Raw genomic sequence first — 23,201 nt, forward strand, 5'->3', positions numbered from 1 at the left:
TTTCTATATTACGTCGCCACCTACTGGCTGACATATGATACTACCTCATTGACCTATTTACCGATGAAATTAGATACTAACAAACTCCTAATTAATTACCTCCTAATGTTCTCTTTGTAGCGTCAATCATCCTATTTAGTTATAATTGGTTCATTAATGTTACTTTAATGATTAATTGGTCTTTTCACTCTCATTCCTAAATGTCATCTCCTGCCGGGGCTCGTTCCTACGATCGGTCTCATATACGGTATATTGGGTTACATAGAAAACTATTTACTGCCATCTTGTGGTAGCTGAACACAGTACAGGGAAGAAAAAAACTTCTGAATAGTCTTTACATTCTGCAGCCTTACCACTAGGTGGGGACAAAGTACAGTGCAGCCTCTTCTAGGGATTCGGGCGAGAAAGGGAATGTATTGTACAGTGTATTCTGCCATCTAGTGGCCATAGAACAGATTGCAGCCAAGTTCAATATAAAGTTACTAATTTTGGTCAAGTTTTTTTCTCACCCATAATTTTAGCCATTAATTAATTTGATTGTAATAGTTTTTAATAGAAATTGATGCTTTATTTTTACTAAATTAATATTAATCTCTATTTTACATTAACCCCTTAATGATGCTGTCATTTTTTTATATTGATGTTTTCTTTTATAACCTCTCACTTTTAAAAAGCTGCATATCTTTCAATTTTTCATCCACAGACCCATATAAAAGCTTGTTATTTGCGAAACAAACTACACTTTGTAATGGCACCCTTCATTTTACAACTAAGTTTACAGAAACAAAGTGAAAATTGTAGGGTGAAATAAAAAATAATTATAATTGTGAACCTTTTTTTTTTGGTTCGGGGGGGGGGGGGGGGGGGCAGGTGGTCCTAGTTTTTTTTTATGTCTTGCATTCTACAGGTTAAAATTATTATATATTTAGCCATTATTTAAACGTTTAAGGGGGGGGGGGGGAGGAGAGATGGCCGCATCATGACAGAGCATCCGACCCAAATCATTCTCCAGCAGAACATTAACAGGGATGTCCTCAGAGACCCCCCAACCTCCCGCAAACCTTGGCCTGTACCCCAATCCAGGTACACACGGGCTATGGGCACAGCAGGCCACACACCTCCAATTCCTTTTAAAGCCATGGTTCTTCCAGGGATGATGTCCTCTGTATCCACCACTTCAGGCCGCACCAAGGTAAATGAGGCTCCAGAATCTCGCAAACCCACTGTCACCCACAGTTACACTCTGCAGGTTATACGCTCTTTTCTCCACCGCTCCGGACACCAGAAGAACGTCTGTGTCTCCTCCAGCTGCCGGTGGAGAATTATTTTTGTTGGGGCAAGTGGCACTCAGGTGTCCAATATTTTTTCCAAAGTATATGTTTATTGGAGTTTTCAAGTAAAGAAATACATAACAATACTCTATAGGATAACATGGTACAATACAAACAGGGTGAATAGAACAATAACACTATGTCAAACAGAGCATATGTCCGCTGTGCAAGACAGGCTGATCTTACCTGTGTGAGTCTCCAAATGACACCCGTAAGTGACATCTCATCATCTCATTACCCACACAGAAATGGCTGAAGGCACATGTCTGGGGTCAATGCAACAAAATATCTTAAGACCGTGGCTCCTGGAGTTAGCGGGTAGGGAAAATAGGAGAGCCAATGAGAGTGGCATCTGTATCCTTCAGCCAGGGTAACAGCATATCATAACTGACACCCACATGAATAAACCGATAAGTATGTAGGTTAACAGGATGGAAAGGGGGGAAGCAGAGAGAGTAGGAGAGGGAAATAAAGGGTAACAAGGATAAGGTCTGTATAACAAAGACACAAATACCTCATGATGCAGAACGGGCTCTGGTTTCACCGGGCATTCCGAGCATGGCAGCATAGTCGGGAGGGGGGGGGGGGGGAGGCCGGGCGAGGAAAGCAGACAGTGCTTACTATACATTTAGGTAAAGGGTTTCAAAGGCATTAGAGGACATAAAGTCTATCCAGGGTCCCCATACTGATAGAAATTTATCAGATTGATTCCTAGAGTCCACTATTAGCTCCTCCATTCTGTGTATATGGGACACTTCACGGAGCCAGGATGATACCGAAGGGGGTGTTGCAGACCTCCACAATCTAGGGATCACAGTCCTAGCTGCTAATAGCAGGTAATGCAACAGTCGGGCTGAGGTTTTCGGGACAGAGTCCGGTAATATAGACAAAAGGGCCATTTTAGGGGAGAGGGAAAGTGTGGTGGAGGTCAGTTTGGATATTATGTCTAAGATCTGTGTCCAAAAAGGACAGATGGTCGGGCATGTTAGCCAGATATGAGACATGGTGCATCCAGGTGCCCCACACCGCCAGCACATGTCCGACATTTTGGGGTACATTTGAGCAATCAGAGAGGGCACCCGATACTATTGTGTCAGTATTTTGTAGTTTGTTTTGTGTGCTTTGCACGATGTGGAAGACCCGTGGCACCATGAGAATGCCGTCCTCCACTCCCCCTCCGAAATAGTACATTGGAGTTCACGTTCCCAGGCCGAGCAAAAGGCCGGTGTGTCCGCTGTAGAGGCATCTAAGAGAAGAGCATATAGGGTGCTTACAGGTTTTCCAACTGGTGAGGAGGAAGTGCATACTCGTTCAAAGTGCGACAGGTTCCTGTGCAGATGAAGCTGGTCATGGTATGTCTTGTAGAAGTGTCTAAGTTGTGCGTAGTGGAAGCCGTGCATGAACAACAAGGTATCGCCTCTCAGCAGGTCCGGAAGGGGTTTTAGGCCTGATGTGTCTAAGAGGTCTCAGAACCTGGGCGCTTCATATTTATGAAAAGATAGGAAGGTGGATGATTTAACTGCAGGGGGGAAGGCCGGGTTGTTAAAGAATGGGGTCAGGGGACCTGAGGGAGCTGCAAGCGTAGAGTGAGATAGGTATGCCTTGAGTGCTCTAATCACCGACGCTGTAATTGGGGGCGTATTAGCAGGTACCTTTCTAGGAATTAGCCGTCTAGGTAACCACACACATGTCCTAACGTCCCAGTCTGAGGACAGTTGTTCAAGAGCGACCCATTGTTTCCTCGATCCATGTTGTATGCCATCGAGGACCCTCAACAGTACGGTGGCTAAGTAGTACGACAAGAAATCTGGAAGGGCAAGTCCCCCCTCTTTTTTACGTCTATGCAGCACGTGTCTGGCTAAGCGAGGATGACGTCCCGCCCAGACAAAGCCAATCTGGAGCCCAGCGACCTCCCTGAAAAAGGAGCACGGCTGGGAAATTGGTATGCCTGAAAATAGATATAACAAGCGTGGGAGCACGTTCATTTTGAACACATTTATCCTGCCAAGCCACGAGAAGTCCCTACGCTCCCACCTGGCCAAGTCCACGCACAGCGCCTGTAGTAGCGGAGGGAAGTTTAGACGGTACGCATCCTTTTTTTTTTTTTTTTTTAAAGCCGAGGAACGTGCTCTCGATTCACCCAAAGTGCAAGAAAAAGTGCAAACGTGTTACACTAAAAAAACTTGCACAAAGGATGCGGTCTATCGCAAGCCCTTCTCCGATAGGAGAGAGGTCCCCCAACACACCTTATCCTTCGCCTCCAGACCAAAAGGTACCTGCGAGGTTCCAGGTTCGATGTCCCTTTTCGCCGAAGCTACTAGGGGACCACAAATACTCCTGGCATCCCCCTTGGCGTTAGCCAAGGTATCTGCCCGCAGAGCCGATAACGGTAGGTACCCTGCCAAAGCAGGAGTACCCGGGGTGTTTGCAGGGAGGTGCGGAACCTAATGGCCACACACACCTCCCCTAGACCGCCAGGAGGGACACCCAGAAGGGCTACCGCATCCTGACAAATCCTGTGAACACACAACACGCAAAAAGTGACACAGTGAGACAAAAATAAATAAGTGAATGTGTGCAGATATACTGCCCGGACATCCGGCCGAATCTATAAAAAAATTCTCTGATCCTAGCCAGAAGGCCGGGAATCAAGATGTGAGTGCCAAAAGGTGAAAAGATAATGGTGCCCGTGCTTCAACTCAGTGAGTCCATCCTCCCAGTGAGTTTCGGCACCTCAGGGTCACCACTCCCCGAGGCACAAAAGTACCTGGGCTCTAGACCCTCTCAGCCTCATGGCGAGACCCGGAGGGAACAGGTCACATCGGGGCAGCCGTCGAGCTGATTCCTCAGAACCAGCCCCGGAAAGCCCTGGTACACTTGCATCCTCCATGCAGCACCCATCCCCACCAGCATGAAAACTGATAAGAACAGATACTACACTTGATCTTAGCCAAAAGGCCGAGAAGCGGAGGGAAGTTTAGACGGTACGCATCTACTAAGTTCGCGGGGACCTGAACCCCCAAGGTAGGTAATGTAGTGCGACTGCCACTTAACCCCTTAACGACGCAGGACGTATATTTACGTCCTGCGCCGGCTCCCGCGATATGAAGCGGGATCGCGCCGCGATCCTGCAACATATCGCGTCGGTCCTGGCACTCGTCAACGGCCGGGACCCGCGGCTAATACCACACATCGCCGATCGCGGCGATCTGCGGTATTAACCCTTTAGAAGCGGCGGTCAAAGCTGATCGCCGCTTCTAAAGTGAAACTGAAAGTGACCCGGCTGCTCAGTCGGGCTGTTCGGGACCGCCGCGGTGAAATTGCGGCGTCCCGAACAGCTGACCGGACACCGGGAGGGCCCTTACCTGCCTCCTCAGTGTCCGATCGACAAATGACTGCTCCGTGCCTGAGATCCAGGCAGGAGCAGTCAAGCACCGATAATGCTGATCACAGGCGTGTTAATACACGCCAGTGATCAGCATAGGAGATCAGTGTGTGTAGTGTTATAGGTCCCTATGGGACCTATAACACTGCAAAAAAAAATGTAAAAAAAAAGTGTTAATAAAGGTCATTTAACCCCTTCCCTAATAAACGTTTGAATCCCCCCCCTTTTCCCTTAAAAAAAATCAAACAGTGTAAAAAAATTAATAAAATAAACATATGTGGTATCGCCTTGTGCGTAAATGTCCGAACTATAAAAATATATCATTAATTAAACTGCACGGTCAATGGCGTACGCGCATAAAAATTCCAAAGTCCAAAAAAGCGTATTTTGGTCACTTTTTATACCATTAAAAAAATGAATAAAAAGTGATCAAAAAGTCTGATCAAAACAAAAATCATACCGATAAAAACTTCAGATCACTGCACAAAAAAATGAGTCCTCATACCGCACTGTACATGGAAAAATAAAAAAGTTATAGGGCTCAGAAGATGACATTTTTAAACGTATAAATTTTCCTGCATGTAGTTATGATTTTTTCCAGAAGTGCGACAAAATCAAACCTATATAAGTAGGGTATCATTTTAACCGTATGGACCTACAGAATAATGATAAGGTGTAATTTTTACCGAAATATGCACTGCGTAGAAACGGAAGCCCCCAAAAATTACAAAATGGCGTTTTTCTTTTCGATTTTGTAGCACAATGATTTTTTTATTCCGTTTTGCCGTGCATTTTTTGGTAAGATGACTAATGTCACTGCAAAGTAGAATTGGTGACGCAAAAAATAAACAATAATATGGATTTTTAGGTGGAAAATTGAAAGGGTTATGATTTTTAAAAGGTAAGGAGGAAAAAACGAAAGTGCAAAAATGGAAAAACCCTGAGTCCTTAAGGGGTTGAAGGGATAGGCCGATTTCAGCGCTTCTATTACTTGGTGAGGGATGTTGATGTTCAGAGCCTCACATTTAGTGGGGTTGAGCTTATAGTTACTATAAGAGGAAAACTTACACAGGGTGGACATGAGCGAGTGGAGTGACGTATGAGGGGTAGAAATGAACAACAATAAGTCATCGGCGAAGGTCGAGCATTTGTAATGGCACAGTAGTGTCTGCAGGCCCCGTATGTCTGGATTCGACCGGATATCATTAAGGAGGTGCTCCATGCACAGTACATATAGCAGTGGGGAGAGTGGGCATCCCTGCCTTGTGCCATTACAAATTCCAAAGGGGGCTGAGAGTTGGCCGTTTATGCGAAGCTGAGCCGTCGGATTAGTGTATAGTGCCAGAATACGTTCCAGCATCACCCCGCCCACGCCAATCTGAGACAGAGTGGCCAATAAGAATTGCCAGTCCTCCCGATCGTCCAGTGAGAGTAAGAGCATCGGGATATTGGGAAGCCCTTAAATGTGTATTAAGAGGTGTTTTAATGACCCATGGGGCGAGACTTAAGAGGGAAAAGGCGGCTAAATATCAGGAACTTATTCGAACCCTACAGACACTGGAAACCCAACACAAACAGACCCAACTAGAGAGCACTTTTCGGGAACTGATAAAAGTACGCCATGATCTACTTTCCCACCTCAATGACAGATACCGCTACTATAGACAGGTCACGGGGAAAACATTCTATGAGTGGGGTAATAGAGCGGGTCGACTATTAGCTGCTGCCCTTAAGGCGAAAAAGTCCACATTATTTATCCCAGCGATTCGCACTTCTGCGGGCTCCACCTCTTTTCTTACACCGGACATTCTTTCTGCTTTCCGTTCTTACTACTCTGCTCTTTACAACTTGCCAAAACCTCAGGTCCCGACCTCTTCTGCAGAGGCTTCTCCCTCTTTAGAGCAATACATAGCATCAACGGCACTCCCTGAACTTCCCCAAGATGTGACCCAGTCACTAGAATCTCCATTCTCCTCAGAGGAACTGATGAGGGCGATATCTTCCTTAGCGGCCGGCAAGAGCCCGGGACCTGATGGTTCCACTGCCAAGTTCTACAAAATACTAGGTACTGACCTCTCTCCCACATTACTCTCAGCTTTTAACTCCATTTGAGGTGACACCCCGCCCCCTGCCTCCTTCCTGCGCGCCTTCATTACTGTCATCCCAAAGGAGGGTATGGATCCCTAGCTCTGCCCCAGCTACCGACCTATTTCTCTAATTAACAGTGATGCTAAACTTATTGCGAATAGGTTGGCAGACCACATGCAGTTTCTCGTCCACCCTGATCAAGTAGGTTTTATACGGGGGAGGGAGGCCAGAGACAATACCCTAAGGGTGTTCTCGGTTCTCCACGGTGCCCGATCACATGATATCCCATTATGCCTGCTCTCTTTGGATGCAGAAAAAGCCTTCGATCGGGTGGACTGGGGATTTCTGCATGCCACCCTCTCCCAAATTGGACTGGGTGCAGTCATGAGGTCGCGCATAATGGCACTTTACTCCCACCCTCAGGCCCAAACAAGGATAAATGGTCATCTGTCGTCTCCCTTTGACATTGGCAATGGCACGAGACAGGGGTGTCCTCTCTCCCCACTTCTATTTGTGCTTTGTATGGAGCATCTCCTTGTAGATATTAGACAGAATCCGGACATCACAGGCCTCTCACTGTCCTCGGGCCATTGCAAATGCTCGGCATACGCAGATGATCTTCTTCTCTTTCTCTCCTCACCTGTCACCTCTCTCCCTTCACTACTCGCTTCTATACACAGATTCTCTGCCTACAGCAGTTATAAATTGAATACTTCCAAAAGTGAGGCCCCTTAATGTGAACCTCCCCCCTATGATGGATAAGATGCTACGGCACTCCTATTCCTTTCAATGGCAATCAAAATCCCTAAAATATCTAGGCATTCGTGTCCCAGCTAACCCTGCTGACACCTACACTCTCAACTTTCCCCCCTTTCTATGCGCCCTGAAGTCGGACCTGTTGAGGTGGGATAAAACTGATGTTTCATGATTAGGTAGAATTAACATATTTAAAATGATTGTACTCCCACGACTCCTCTACCTGTTCGCGGGTATACCCACTCATATCCCTCGGACCTTCTTCCAAGCATTGTCCTCCCTACAAACTAGATATGTATGGGCGAATAAACATCCCAGGTTAGCTAGACACATACTTATTAGGCGTAAGAATGACGGAGGACTGGCTCTTCCTGACTTCCTTTCATACTACCTTGCGGCTGTCCTTTCTAGAGTGTTGGACTTGTTCCGTACAACTGATAGAAAACAATGGGTTTCCCTGGAAAGTGCTCTATCTGGCAGAGATATTAGGGCTATCTTATGGACGAGTACACACATGACCTCCCCCCTCCCTAGACCCCCCATATATGCCTCCATTATGCGTGCCCGTTTGACTTACCTGAGACGCTCCCCCTTTCTCTCTCCTGACGGACCGCTCACTCTGCTCTTTGGTAATGCAACATTCCCACCAGCTTTTCAAGCTCGTACCTTTCTGACCCTACCTCGCTCTGAAGGCACAACCTTTCATACTCTCACACGTGGTGGGGATCTGAAAACCTTTAGTGAACTTTGCCCAAGTACCCCGACTACACCATTATATCAGTTCCAATATGCCCAGCTATCTCACTTTTACCACACCAATAAACATGGCTTGGCTCTCAATCGTCCCTTGACATCGATCGAGCGCCTTGGTGCTGAATCGCACCCTTCCAAGGGTCAAATTAAGATACTATACACCCTCTTTTTAGACAGCTTTGCCTCTCCCCCACTTAGATTTAGGTCCTCATGGGAATCTGAATTGGGACACACGATTAGCGATACAGACTGGCACAGGGCGATATCAGTTTGTCACAAAATGACGATTTCCTGTAGAACGCAAGAGACCAACTACAAAGTGCTGACCAGATGGTATAGAGTCCCATCCTTATTGGCCCATATATATCCTGGGGTCTCGGAGATGTGTTGGAGATGTGGAGTCAACAGTGGTACTATGACCCATATTTGGTTCACCTGCCCATCACTTGACTCCTATTGGACGGGCACTTTGAAACTCATGTCCAAGCTAACCTCCCACACACTCCCCAAGACCCCGGAACTGACGTTATTATCCATTCTACCCCCGTCGCTTCCTAAATATTCGACCCTCCTTCTACACTATGTGTTGATGGCTGCCAGATCGGTGATCCCCAGGATATGGAGATCTCCCAGACCTCCAACCCTCTCGTCCTTGCTCCAAGAAATATCACATATTTGTAGAATGGAGGAACTGATGGCGGTCTCGGAACAGCAGATTGACAAATACCAGCATATCTGGGGTCCTTGGCTTGCCTTTATGTCATCTGGGGAATTTGAGTCCTTTCACTTGGAGGCATAATGTGATACACCTGTGCTCAGCTGCCATTCTCTTCAGTACTACCCTGGTGGCCGCGGATCTGGAGGTAGCCGGTCCTGCCAGACTCATGAGGTACGTCCTTCTCTAGCTCGCCTGCTTCCCTATTCCCTCTTCTCCTTCTAACATCCGTCTTACCTTCTTGTTCTTGTTCTACTTTGGTCCATCTGCCCTTTCCCTTCCCTCTCTTCTCTCTTGACCTGTGTGACTGTGCTTATACCCTCCATAACTTGACGGCCCTTCCCTACACCTGGCCTACGCCCTTATTGAGATTTACATTCCAGTTATTGTTTTTTTTTTTTCTCATGTTCTCTCTGAATTGCATTGTTATATTGAATATAACCATTGTCATGCTGTGAGAAGCTCCTCTATTATATTGAACTGGCCGCCCCACGAGCGCATCGAAGAGAGTCACTCATACCATTCTTTTTTCCTGTAAGATGCTTTTGTTGTTTTAGTGTCTTGTATGCTATTTTTGAAAATAAAAAAATTACTTTGAAAAAAAAAAAATAATAATAATAATACTACCACACACTGCACTCTCTGAATATAATACTACCACACACTGCACCCTCTGGTAGTATTAGATTTAGAGGGCACAGTGTGTGGTAGTATTATATTCAGAGGGTGCAGTGTTTGGTAGTATTAAATTTAGAGGGCACAGTGTGTGGTAGTATTATATTCAAACACTGCACCCTCTGAATATAATACTATCACACACCGCACCCTCTAAATATAATACTATCACACACTGCACCCTCTAAATATAATACTATCATACACTGTACCCACTGAATAAAATACTACCACACACTGTGCCCTCTAAATCTAATACTACCACACAGTGCATTCTCTGAATATAACTTGCTGTGCAGTGCACCCTCTGAGTAAAATACCGTAATGTAGTGTGGCCCCTAAAAAACATACCACCCCAGAAATTCCTCATAATATACACTATACTTCTGAAAGGCAAAACACTCTGGGGGAGATTTATGAAAACTTGTGCAGAGGAAAAGTTGCCCAGTTGTCCATAGCAACCAATCAGCTCGCTTCTTTCATTTTCCAGAGGCCTTGTTAAAAATGAAAGAAGTTAACTGATTGGTTGCCATGGGCAACTGGGCAACTTTTCCTTTGCACAGGTTTTCATAAATCTCCCCCTCTGTGCCTTCACATATAGTAATAATGCCCCATCTTGTGCCCCTACATATAATAATTATGACCGTCCTGTCCCCCCCACATAATAATGCCCTCTGTGCTGTGCCCCTCACATATAATGCTCCTGTCATATGCCCCACACATTTAATGCCCCCTGTGCTGTGCCCTTCACATATAATGCCCCCATTATTTGCCCCTCAAATATAATGCCTCCATCATGCGCCCCTCATATATAAAGCCCCCATCATGCATCCCGCACATATAATGCCCCCATCATGTGTCCCGCACATATAATGCCCCCATCATGCGTCCCACACATATAATGCCCCCTGTGCTGTGCCCCTCACATATAATGCCCCCATCATGCGCCCCTCACATATAATGCCCCCCTGTGCTGTGCCCTTCACATATAAAGCCCCATGTCCTGTCCCCTCAGGGGGCATTATATGTGAGGGGCACAGCACAGGGGGCATTATATGTTTGGAGCACATGACAGGAACATTATATGTGAGGGGCATAGCACAGGGGGCATTATATGTGAGGGGCGCATGATGGGGGCATTATATGTGAGGGGCACAGCACAGGAGGCATTATATGTGAGGGGCGCATGATGGGGGCATTATATGTGAAGGGCACAGCACAGGGGGCATTATATATGAGGGGCGCATGATGGGGGCATTATATGTGAGGGGCAAATAATGGGGGCATTATATGTGAGGGGCACATGGCAGGGGCATTATATGTGAGGGGCACAGCACAGAGGGCATTATATGTGAGGGGCGCATGATGGGGGCATTATATATGAGGGGCACATGATGGGGAATTATGTGTGAGGGACACAGCACAGGGGGCATTATATGTGTGAGACACAGCACAGGGGGCAATATATGTGAGGGGAACAGCACAGGGGGCAATATATGTGAGGGGCACAGCACAGGGGGCATTATAAGTGTGGGGCACGGAACAGGGGGGCATTATATCATATAATGCCCCCCTGTGCTGTGCCCCACACATATACTTTATATGTGTGGCACAGCACAGGGGGCATTATGTGAGGGGCGCAGCACAGGGGACATTATATGTGAGGGGCACAGCACAGGGAGCATTATATGTGTGGGGCACAGAACAGGGGGCTGTATATTATATAATGCCCTCCTGTGCTGTGCCCCACACATATAATGCCCCCTGTGCTGTGCCCCACACATATAATTTATATGTGTGGCACAGCACAGGGGGCATTATGTGAGGGGCACAGCACAGGGGGCATTATATGTAAAGGGCACAGGACAGGGGGCCCCCCTGTCATGTGCTCTTCACATATAATGCCCCCTGTGCTTTGCACTGCAGACCCTCATTAAATATTCCCTTTTCTCTGACCCCCCCCCCCTCCTCCTAACAGTGGCGCATATCCTGTTTCCCTAATCCCCTGGACCCTGAGCATACCCTTACTTACAGTATGCAGGCCACGGGGACGGGTCCTCCAGGCGCCGGCGCGATGATGTGACGTCATCGCGCCGGCCTTTAGTGGATCTTGTCCCCGCAGCTCACACGCTGTGTACTCACAGTGTGTGTGTAAGGTTAGTGAATGGTGGAGCCGGAGCTTACAGCTTCGGCTCCACCATACTAGGGAGCGGGGGGGGGCAATTGACTCACATGTGGATCCGCCATCTTAGCTCTCCGATAGCCTGGAACGCTGTAAAATTGAGTTTAATGAAGCTGTTTGCGCAATAGAATTGCAGCGATATTCACATTAGTTGCAAATCAAATTGTTCATGAAATTTGTTACGAATTCGGGTTCGTCAACTTCGATTCACTGATCTCTAGAAAAAAATTAAAATTCCTCGTATGAATTCACCTGGGTTAGGTTTTGCTCTGCTTGTCCCTTTTGCACACATCATACAGAGACTCATGTGTTTCTAAGTTACAAATGAGTCTTCATAGAATTATAAATATAAAAAGCTGCTCATTCATGGTGTCTGGTGTTCATGTGAGGGGAGCTTAGCTGCAATACCGGATGCAGTCACATGAGGGCATTGTGTCTTTTTTGTAAAGTACCGTGTACAGGGCTATATTTTTCACTAGGTAGTTGGGGGCCTGTGAAGAAAATAAATAATTATTTTCAATTCTATTATGCACTGCTGAGATGTGACGTAGCTGCCCCACTCTGTACAACACTGCGCTGCTCACTGAGGGGACAGGACCCGCCGAACTGAAAAAGGAGGCCTTTCTGTCATCTGGTGTAAAGATTTTTGCTACCCTAGGCCAAATCCCCACTCCGTCTCACAGGACAGATATAGGATCAGTGGTGGAACTAGTCCCATGACAAAAAAAAAAAAAAAAAAAAAAAAATTATATATATATATATATATATACATTATATATATATATATATATATATATATAAAAATTAAATCTCTCTGTAGGGGGGGCGTGGCTTGACGCGCTCGGGACAAGTCGCATGGTCTGAGAGCTCCTGGCGGACCGCTTTATTAGAGGCCATATACACTGATATGGGAGGCAGATCGCACAGTAAAAAGCACAAGAAGAAACCTAAAAGCACCGGAGACAAACCTAGGACCATCCCGGCTTATTTTCAGCCCCTACAGACCTCAGACGCTGGACCGAGGCCTCCACCAGTGCTGCAGCCTCGATTTGGAAACGCTGCGCAGCATACAGTTTCCTCAGCTTCCGGCTCCCCGGTTAGCACGGAGCGCACAGGAGAGGAGTGCTCGCAATCGGAGACCTCAATACCCCCACTAAAGATGTCGGCAGCTACTGGAAAGCCGCACCAACCGAAGGCACCTCCTCAGACTCCACTGCCTCAACGTGATGCAGCGCGAAACCCCCCGAACACACAGCAGCACAGCATGAAGGGGTGCGTGGCCTCCTCCCAGGCCGCCATTACGCCTGCCCGGAGTGACGGCCCCCCCCTTACAAGTAAGATCTGACATGAGAGGTGAGCTGAAACTTACCCAAACTCTGTTACAAACCTCAGGAACGATCTCACAGACCCCTAAGTATACCACTATGCCAGATACTATTAACCCCATATGTACTGATCAAGCTCGGCAGTCTATCAGTACAAATATAGATGCTGCAGCTCCTCCTCAACTCTCATATCCACCCAAGTCAACCCAGACGGTGCCACAACCACCTTTAAAACCTGCTCCTCTCTCTAAGGGACTTCCATCAGCAACTACACCTAGTATCTCCGCTGAGACATATACCCACTCTAACAATATCACTAGTGATTCCCATCTACCACTATCAACCTCTCAGCAACCTGTTTCTGGTCCTCCTGCAATAAATGCTGTTGACTGGGCGGAAGCTATGGATTCAGACATCTCCCATTCTGAGGATGAGATACGAGATTCCACAGAAGATAGTGACACCCCTGAATATTGGGGCGCTAGCCCACCCGCCAAGAAGAAGTTATTCAAAACTCCACTGAAGGCGAAAACAGCCGTAGCGAAGGGTGCAGACCACTCCTCTTCAGATGAAGCTCTCATAGGCAAGAAACAAAACCTTAGAAGAGCCTGTGGAGCTGACAGACCCACCCTCACTGTTGATACGATTTCTGACTCTTCCTTACCCACCCCTGAAATGGCAACTAACACACTGAAGGACCATCCGGAACTACAGGCCTTGCTGGCTCTAATTCCGACCAAATCGGACATCCAGAATATGGCAAATGACCTGCGCCTTGCTTGGAAAAAAGACCTCAAACCGGTCAAATCAGACATCACTCAACTTAAAGTCAAAGTACAATCGCTTGAGGAATTTCGTACTACTGCCTCCGCTCAGATTCAAACCCTACAGGAGGCGACTAAAAACCTCTCTCTTCACCAAGCGGCGGAAATAGATCATCTTGATGACCTAGACAATCGCAATCGGCGAAACAATATAAGAATCAAAGGACTGCCTGAATCCGTTTCCCCACAAGACATTACAACTACCTTACAAAAAATATTTAATGAAATCCTCCAGAAGCCTTTAGACACACCCCTTGAACTGGATAGAGCTCATAGGGCTCTTAGAGCAAAAAATCCGGATCCAGCCAAACCAAGGGATATCATTTGCAGAGTGCATCACTACCTCGTGAAAGAGGACATCATGAAAAAAGCGAGATCCCTGAAGAATCTCACCTACAATAGCCATCCCATTTACTTGTTCCCGGATCTTTCCCTCCGTACCCTCAAGCTAAGAGCAGCTCTTAAACCGCTTCTGCAACTCCTGAATAACGCCCGAATTGTGTATCGTTGGGGCTTTCCCTTCTCACTAATTGCTAAGTACGATACCACTACAGCAACGCTAAGACATCCAATGGATTTACAGAACTTTCTGAATACTTTTCGTCTCCCTCCAATTTCTCTTCCGGAATGGGATAGAATGTTTCGCCTTACCTCTTATCCACCGATAGCCCAGCTTGCTCATAAACGCAATGCTCCCACCCAGCAAGACACCTAACCGATGTCACAGAAGACTTCTCTGATGAAACGCAAAACCTGATGTACATTCACCATAACCTTGTCGTCAACACTACACTAACTTTCCTTGACAACAAATACCTGTGAGGGCCATCTGGCCCAGTTTCTGTTACTTTACTATTACTTGAACGCCTTTTCCATAACCGTTGTCTGGACCCAGAAGCACCTACTGACTTGTACTTAGATATTGAGTTTGAATGTCTGTCTTCTAATGTCGCATTATTCACTAGTGTTGCTCACGAATATTCGCAATTCAAATATTATTCGCGAATATCGCATATTCGCGAATTTGCGAATTTCGCGAATATAGCGCTATATATTCGCAATTACGAATATTCGTTTTTTTTTTTTCTTTTTTTTCACAGTACACATCACAGTGATCACCCCTCTCTGCTTCCAGCTAGTGTGGTGTAAAGAAGGCTCTAATACTACTGTGTGAGACTGGCGTGCGAAAATTCGCATATGCTAATTTCCGCATATGCGAAGTTACTCGTATGTTAATTTTGTATATGCTAATATTCACATATGTTAATTTCCGCATACGCGAATTTTCGTATATGCGAAAATAAAACGAATATAACAAATATGCGAATATTCGCGAATATATGACGAATATTCGTCCATATATTCGCGAATTCGAATATGGCCTATGCCGCTCAACACTATTATTCACCTCCGCACTTAGAAAGTGGATCTTGGTCAAATCCCTGACACATATTTTTGACTCTACTTTCTTTTACTACACACTTAGAGACCAATGCAAGAAAAAAGCACAGGGCTAACTATGACCTGTTGCCTCCCATACACTCGCTACTACAAAGAGATGGCTTTGCTTTCTCTTTAATAGTTAATTGCCTCACTGTACCCTGCAGTGGTTGTCATGGCCTACACCATGACCCATGTTCTTTAAGTCCTTTTTTTTTTTTTTTTTTTTTTAGCGGTTCTAATTTTTGACCTAATTTGTTATAGCCTGTAGATTTACCCTAGCGAGACTTCTACGTTACCCCCACTAGTTGCATGATTGGACTGGTTCCAGTCTTACTATTGGCCCTTATGGCCCTTTCTTGTAGACACCGTGTACTCATTCCCTTATGGGTACTTCCTTTTTCTACTACTACACTCCCTCCTAATTCATCTCTCCACTTTTTCTTCTTTTACAGGACCATCTTCCTCCAACCTAGCTTGCCGTGCAGACTGGACCGACCGGGGTGCTGTCGTGCCTGGCCCATATGGTGTCCACCTCTCCTAACCAAATATGTCGACTGATCTTAAACTTGCCTCCCTCAACATACAGGGATTTAATACGCCTGAGAAAAGAGCTCAAACACTATATTCATTCCATAGACAGAAAGTTCACATTTTGTTCCTACAAGAAACTCAATTTAAATCTGGCCATATACCTAAAATAAATAATCAATACTACACTCAATGGATTCATAGCACCAACCCGGACTCCCGCTCAAAAGGGACGTCTATAGCCTTCCATAAATCCCTCCCAATCTCTATCACATCTTCCCATACTGATCCGAAATCCCGATATATCTTTGCGAACTGTGAGATTCTGGGATCAGAGATACACATTCGCAAACATATATGCGCCCAATAGATCTCAGGTCCCCTTTCTAATTAAGACGCTAAACACCCTGTCCGACTTTGCCACTGGCCCGATTTTCTTGGGGGGTGATTTCAACCTTCCACTCTTCCCCCACATAGACACTTCAACGGGCCATTCACTGCTCTCTCACAGCAAACTCCGAGCCTTGAGAAAGAAACTACATGATCTTCAGCTTAGTGACATATGGAGATCCCTTAACCCTCAGGACAGGGATTATACATTCTACTCTAATGCACGAGGCACATATAGTAGAATAGATTATTTACTATGCTCACATCACTTACTCCATACGATTTTACGGTCTCAAATAGGCAATATAGCTATCTCAGACCACGCTCCGGTGTTTTGCTCCATCTCGCTACCGGCTTTTGCCAGACCTCGCCCCACCTGGAGGCTTAATGAGACCCTCCTTTTGGATACACTATGTCTCCAAGACCTTAAGACGACTGTCTCCCACTTCTATGCAGACCATGCCTCTGATGCTTCCTCTCCTCTCACCAAATGGGAAGCTCTAAAGTGTGTCCTGAGGGGTGTCTTCATTAAACATGGGACGAGATTGAAGAGGGAAGCATCGGCAAAATTTCACTCCTTACAAACACAGTTACAGTCGCTTGAGTTTCTGCACAAACGTACACAACAAGATATGGTCTTCAGAGACATTATTAAAGTACGCACAGACTTACTATCGCTTATGAACAATTCACACAAACAATTGACAGGAAAGTTATTTTATGAATGGGGTAACAGATCGGGCAAGTTGCTGGCAAGAGCTCTCAAAAATAAGAAATCCTCTCTTTTTATCCCGGCAATTAAAGATCCGAATGGAATCCCCTCTTATTTGACACCTGACATTTTGGAATCCTTCCATAAATATTACTCTTCGCTATATAATCTCCCCAAGCACGGTTCTACCTCTCCCACTAACCCTGAGACTCCGTCTCTATCACAGTTTATCTCTGACACTGCACTGCCTCGATTATCTATCGATGCAATTCGGGCAATGGAGGAGCCATTCTCGCAAGTAGAGTTGTTTGATGCTATATCTACCATGCCTGCAGGTAAAAGCCCAGGCCCTGATGGCTATACAGCCAAGTTCTATAAGATCTTGCGGGAAGATGTGGCCCCCTCGTTGCTCGAGGCATTTAACTCCATGTCTAACTCCCCTAACATTTCCCCGTCCTTTTTGAGAGCATATATAACTGTGATCCCTAAAGAGGGTAGGGACCCGCTTCTATGTCCTAGTTATCGTCCCATTTCTCTACTTAATTCGGACACCAAATTGTACGCTAAATTAATCGCTAATAGATTGTCCCCGTACGTGCCTTCCCTAGTCCACCTGGATCAAGTCGGCTTTGTGCAAGGCAGAGAGGCGAGGGACAATACCCTTCGTACCTTCTCTTTGATACATCAAGCACGTGCGCAGAGATGCCCGTTCTTCCTCTTGTCTCTAGATGCCGAGAAGGCTTTTGACCGGGTGGACTGGGAATTCATGTTTGCCTCTTTATCTCAAATAGGTATAGGTCCCAACATGCTCTCCCGCATACAAGCACTATATACAAGCCCCCAGGCTCAGATTAGGATTAACGGGCATCTCTCCTTCCCGTTGCATATTGGAAATGGCACGAGGCAGGGTTGTCCCCTTTCACCGCTACTATATGTTATCTGCATGGAACACCTGTTAATAGCTATACAAAATAACCCAAATATAAAGGGGATTGCTCTGCCCTCGGGCCATCACAAGTGTGCGTCGTTTGCAGTGACTTGTTGCTCTACCTCTCTTCACCACTTACATCTCTCCCTTCTCTATTGTCCACGATCAAAACATTCTCAGCTCTCAGTAATTATAAATTAAATTCATCAAAATGCGAGGCACTCAACATTACTTTGTCCCAGACAATGGTTCGCTTACTGCAGACCTCATATCCATGCAAGTGGCAACATCACTCGATCACTTATTTAGGAATTCAAATACCATCACTTCATACGGAAACTTTTAAACTTAACTATGCACCACTCTTACAAGCGTTGCGAGCGGATCTATCCAAATGGGAAAAGAAAGACTTCTCCTGGATAGGAAGAATAAACATCCTTAAAATGAACACTCTACCTCGCCTCCTATACCTATTTTCCACAATTCCTATAGCCCTGCCCCGCACTTTTTTCAAAGAATTAATCTCCCTATAGAATAGCTTTGTATGGAATCGTGGACATACCAGACTGGCGAGACATGTGCTGGTCAGGAGAAAAGATGAAGGAGGACTAGCCCTCCCCGATTTCCACTCTTACTACTTAGCGACTGTACTCAATCGAGTTCTAGACTGTTTTCATCATGTCTCTGATAAGCAATGGTTACAGATAGAACGGGACATTACAGGGAGTGACCTTAGATCAATCCTGTGGAGCCCCCCAATTAAATTGGCTAGGGGAACCATCAAGTATTATCCACCGGTTCTGACTTCTATTAGTCAGGCAACCAAAATGTATCTATTTCGGACACCCCTCTACACCCCAGATGGACCCTTAATGCCTTTATTCCACAACTCAATATTTCCTCCCACACAATCTCACTCCTCGTTCCTATCCTTTAAGGCCAGGGATTATGTTACATTTCGATCTCTCTTGAATGATACATCTCTGAAACCCCTCTCAGTAATCATAGACGGGACAAACCCAACCACGGCCCACCTTTTCCAATATTCTCAACTCACACATTTCTATGCCTCCGCTAAAAACATCTGGAAACGTCACAGACCTCTAACTGACTTTGAGAAACTGTGTACAAGAAGCTCTCAGCTGTCTCATGTAATAAGCTTACTTTACCCTCTCTTACTTAGGAGGACGACATCCAAACCTCTCCCATTCAAAGTGGGTTGGGAAAGGGACATGGGCCACGCAATCCCAGATTTAGCCTGGACACAGACCCTGCTACGGTGCCATAAAACCTCTGTGTCATGTAAAACCCACAAAATTAACTATAAAATCCTTTCCAGATGGTATAGGGTCCCAACGTTACTGGCTAATATGTACCCGGGAACATCGGATTTGTGCTGGAGATGCACTGGTGATAGAGGCACCATGCTGCATATATGTCTCTCATGCCCTAGACTAACTTCTTATTGGTTGAAGGTTTTAGACATTATTAAACGTATCACATCGGTGGGTCTCCAGCGCACACCTGAGACTCTTTTATTATCGATTTTTCCAACATCGCTACCCAAGAACACTTCACGTCTAATCTCATTCCTGTTGATAGCGGCCAGAGCTGTTATCCCGAGGTTGTGGAAGTCGGTCTCGGTACCTTCAATCTCCTCTTGGCTACTTGACATATCTAAATTACATAGAATGGAGGAGCTGATGGCCGACTCTCCCAGCCAGCTAGCCAGGTATACTGCGATCTGGTCACCTTGGCTAACCTTTGTATCCTCCCCGGAATATGAGACTCTGTATCTTGCCAACTGATATACAAACACCCATTAGAACCCCTGTCTATACCCAGTGTACTACCCTTTTCCTATCAACATGTATTTGGACATGTACACTTCTATTATACATACCCTTTTTTTTCCTGTGAGCACTGGGCGCGACAGTGATTCCGGTGTGGTTTGGCCTGTGCGGTAAGTTCTTGATATGTCTTCCATGGTCCCTTCTTCTTCCATGTAACTCTTCTTTTGTATCCCCTATGCCCCCCCCCCCTTTTTTTCTCTTCTACTTACCCCTACGTCTCTACCCACCTTTCTTTTCCTTTCCTTCTCTTTTAGTTAAGTTAAGTTTACAATGTCATTTAATTCGCCAGACTGCTTGATACCACAAGTTTTGACCTTACCTCTCATTTACCCCATTTTGATTCCGATTAGATACAATACGGGATCTCGTAGAAGCTTTTTCATTATGGTATCTAAAGATTATCACTACCTAGTTAAGAGAGGCATTCTCTGAACAGACATTAGTCCCCACCATGTATATTGTAACAATACCTAGATAGTTACATGACTGGCAGTCTGTTACAAAGAGAGTATTTTCTACACATACTATGCTATGGGCAAATTATTATGCAACTCTCCTGTTAAATGATTATTGTGTTTTTGTTATAATGCACATTATTCTAAAACTGAATAAACTTTTATTTGGAAAAAAAAAATCTCTCTGTAAGGTTAACATAGCTAAGACAGTCTTCTACAGGAATTCATATCAGTCACAAAATCGGTTCTGCGCTCTAGGCGGCTGCCTAGTTTGCCTAGTGGCAGTGCCGACCCTGCTTTATATCATCACTATCAACATTACAAAAAGTGTGAGAAGCATAGCTAGAGACTTTTATATCTGCCTTCAAAGATTCTAAAAGGGAAAGTGACCAAATCATCATCACACCCACATTCTATAGAACCTTGCGCTATAAAGGGATCTGAATTCTGCACAGTAAGGCCGGGTTCCCACCACAGAAGGAACGGACAGAATTTTTATTAGAGATCCCGAAGGTGGTACTATGACTGTGTGGACTGCAATGCATTTCTTAGCAGATACGCGGAAAACAAAATGTTTATGCACCCTGCCATGTCATTAAAAGGAGAAGTTGTTAAGTTAGGGACTCACTTGAATCAGGTGACCGTGAAGTGACGAGTTGGCTTGTACAGTTTGAGTGAAATGTATAGTAACACTTGATTGTTCTATTGCTTCTCAGCACAAGTATGGGAATTACAATGTATGACATGTGAATGTGCAGCCATCACTTCCCCTCCCCCTTAAACTTGGACCCCCCCCCCAAAAAAAATAATAATAATAATAATAATAATAATAATAATTAAAAATAATCATTTTAAAACTTTTTTTTAACTTTTTTTGTTTATTTCACCCTATAATTTTCTCTTTTTTTTTGGCTTTGCTGTAGACTTAGTAGTAAAGTGAAGGATGCCATTACAAAGTGTAGTTGGTCTCACAAATAACAAGCCTTCATATGGGTCTGTAGATGAAACATTGACAGAGATATTGATTATTATTTTTTTAGTGAAAAGTTAAAAGAGAAAACAAATATATAAAAAAAAATACAGCATCATTGAGGGGTTAATGTAAAAAGGAGATTAGAAAAATAATTATAAAAAAAAAAAATACATATTTCTATTAAACACTATTACAATCAAATTAATTAAGGGCTAAAATTATAGCAGAATGAGAAAAGAAACTTGGCCAAAATTAATAACTTTATATTGAACTTCGCTGAAATCTGCTCTGCGGCCACTAGATGGCAAAAGACACTGTTCAACACTTTTCCTTTCTCGCCTGAATCCCTAGAAGAGGCTGCACTGTACTTTGTCCCCACCTAGTGGTAAGGCTGAAGAATGTAAAGACTATTCAAAAGTTTTTTTTCTTGTACTGTGTTCAGCTACCACAACATGGCAGTAAATAGTTTTCTATGTAACCCAATATATTATACCGTATAGGAGACCGATCGTAGGAACGAGCCCCGGCAGGAGATGACATTTAGGAATGAGAGTGAAAAGACCAATTAATCAAAGTAACATCAATGAACTTAATAGAACTAAATATGATGATTGACGCTACAAAGAGAACATTTGGATGTAATTAATTAAGAGTTCGTTAGTATCTAATTTCATGGGTAAATATAGGTCAATGACGATGTAGGATGAAAGAGAACGGAGACAATATGCGAGAGATCAGAATGGACATAGAATGGTGACTGCAGTGTAATTATATATAATATATACAGTCCCAGCCATTACACACCGCAGTCTCCGTACAGATATAAAACAAGAAACAGAACATGTGGACACTAAAGAGTTAACACTGTACGGAGCTATAGTCCTGATACATAGTATCGATTGGCTGATACCGGAGCTTTGGTGATTTCTCTCCTCTTCCTCTATATAAGAACAGGAGATGTCAGGACGGGCCCTGGTGATTATTCCCGGTCACTGTATACGGAAAGTGCCGGCATCCGCAGCCTGAGAATGAGCCGCCTGAACATGAGATCACATAACACGGGACAAGTGTCTTCTCTCCCAGAGCGGAGAATTACAGGGTGAGCGGGAAATTCAAAATCACCAACGATTCTGTGTTCAGCCAATCAAAAGAGAAGGGGGAGGGGCCGGTAATGTAAATTCAGTAAAAGGAAACGCCCATGTGGACGTCATCTTGTTACAGTTTTCCTTCTGGTCCGCACATGTGCTATATAAGCTAGGACTCCGCGCCTCAAACGTTATTCATTCAATTCTCAACCAGCAGGATGTCAGGACGCGGCAAAGGAGGAAAAGGTCTCGGTAAGGGCGGAGCCAAGCGGCACAGGAAGGTGCTCCGGGATAACATCCAGGGTATCACTAAGCCTGCTATCCGCCGTCTAGCTCGCAGGGGAGGTGTGAAGCGTATTTCCGGCCTCATCTATGAAGAGACTCGCGGTGTCCTGAAGGTTTTCCTGGAGAACGTCATCCGTGACGCCGTCACCTACACCGAGCACGCCAAGAGGAAGACCGTCACCGCTATGGACGTGGTGTACGCCCTCAAGCGCCAGGGCCGCACTCTCTACGGCTTCGGAGGTTAATTCTGCTTCTACTCTGCTCCATCTCACCAACCCAAAGGCTCTTCTCAGAGCCGCCCACATGTTCTATGGAAAGGCTACAATTCCTTGTGTTTACACTGCTGTGTGTTATCGGAGATCTGTCGTAGTGTATTGTCCTTGTCTGTACAATTATCGTGGTTAAGATATAGAAGCTGCATATTGAAGAGGAAACCCGATTTTGGGATTTGCAAGGATTTTATCTCGATGGCCCGAGCTGTGGCTCCGGTATATGGTGCTCAAAGTGTTTAGTTT

The 23,201-nt window shown here is 45.2% G+C and overlaps 1 protein-coding gene and 1 pseudogene across 1 annotated transcript; one reads left to right on the forward strand and one right to left on the reverse strand.

Annotated features, from left to right (window-relative positions):
- Nucleotides 1-4,202: 4,202 nt before the first annotated feature.
- On the reverse strand, nucleotides 4,203-4,301 carry LOC130349076 (U2 spliceosomal RNA; annotated as a pseudogene).
- An 18,168-nt stretch (nucleotides 4,302-22,469) lies between these two features.
- Nucleotides 22,470-23,157, forward strand: LOC130349073 (histone H4). Its single transcript, XM_056554820.1, has one exon. The coding sequence runs from the start codon at nucleotides 22,620-22,622 to the stop codon at nucleotides 22,929-22,931; it is 312 nt and encodes a 103-aa protein (XP_056410795.1). The 5' UTR covers nucleotides 22,470-22,619; the 3' UTR covers nucleotides 22,932-23,157.
- The last annotated feature ends 44 nt before the right edge of the window (nucleotides 23,158-23,201 follow it).

Source organism: Hyla sarda, unplaced genomic scaffold (genome assembly GCF_029499605.1).
Source record: "Hyla sarda isolate aHylSar1 unplaced genomic scaffold, aHylSar1.hap1 scaffold_909, whole genome shotgun sequence".
NCBI lineage: Eukaryota > Metazoa > Chordata > Amphibia > Anura > Hylidae > Hyla > Hyla sarda.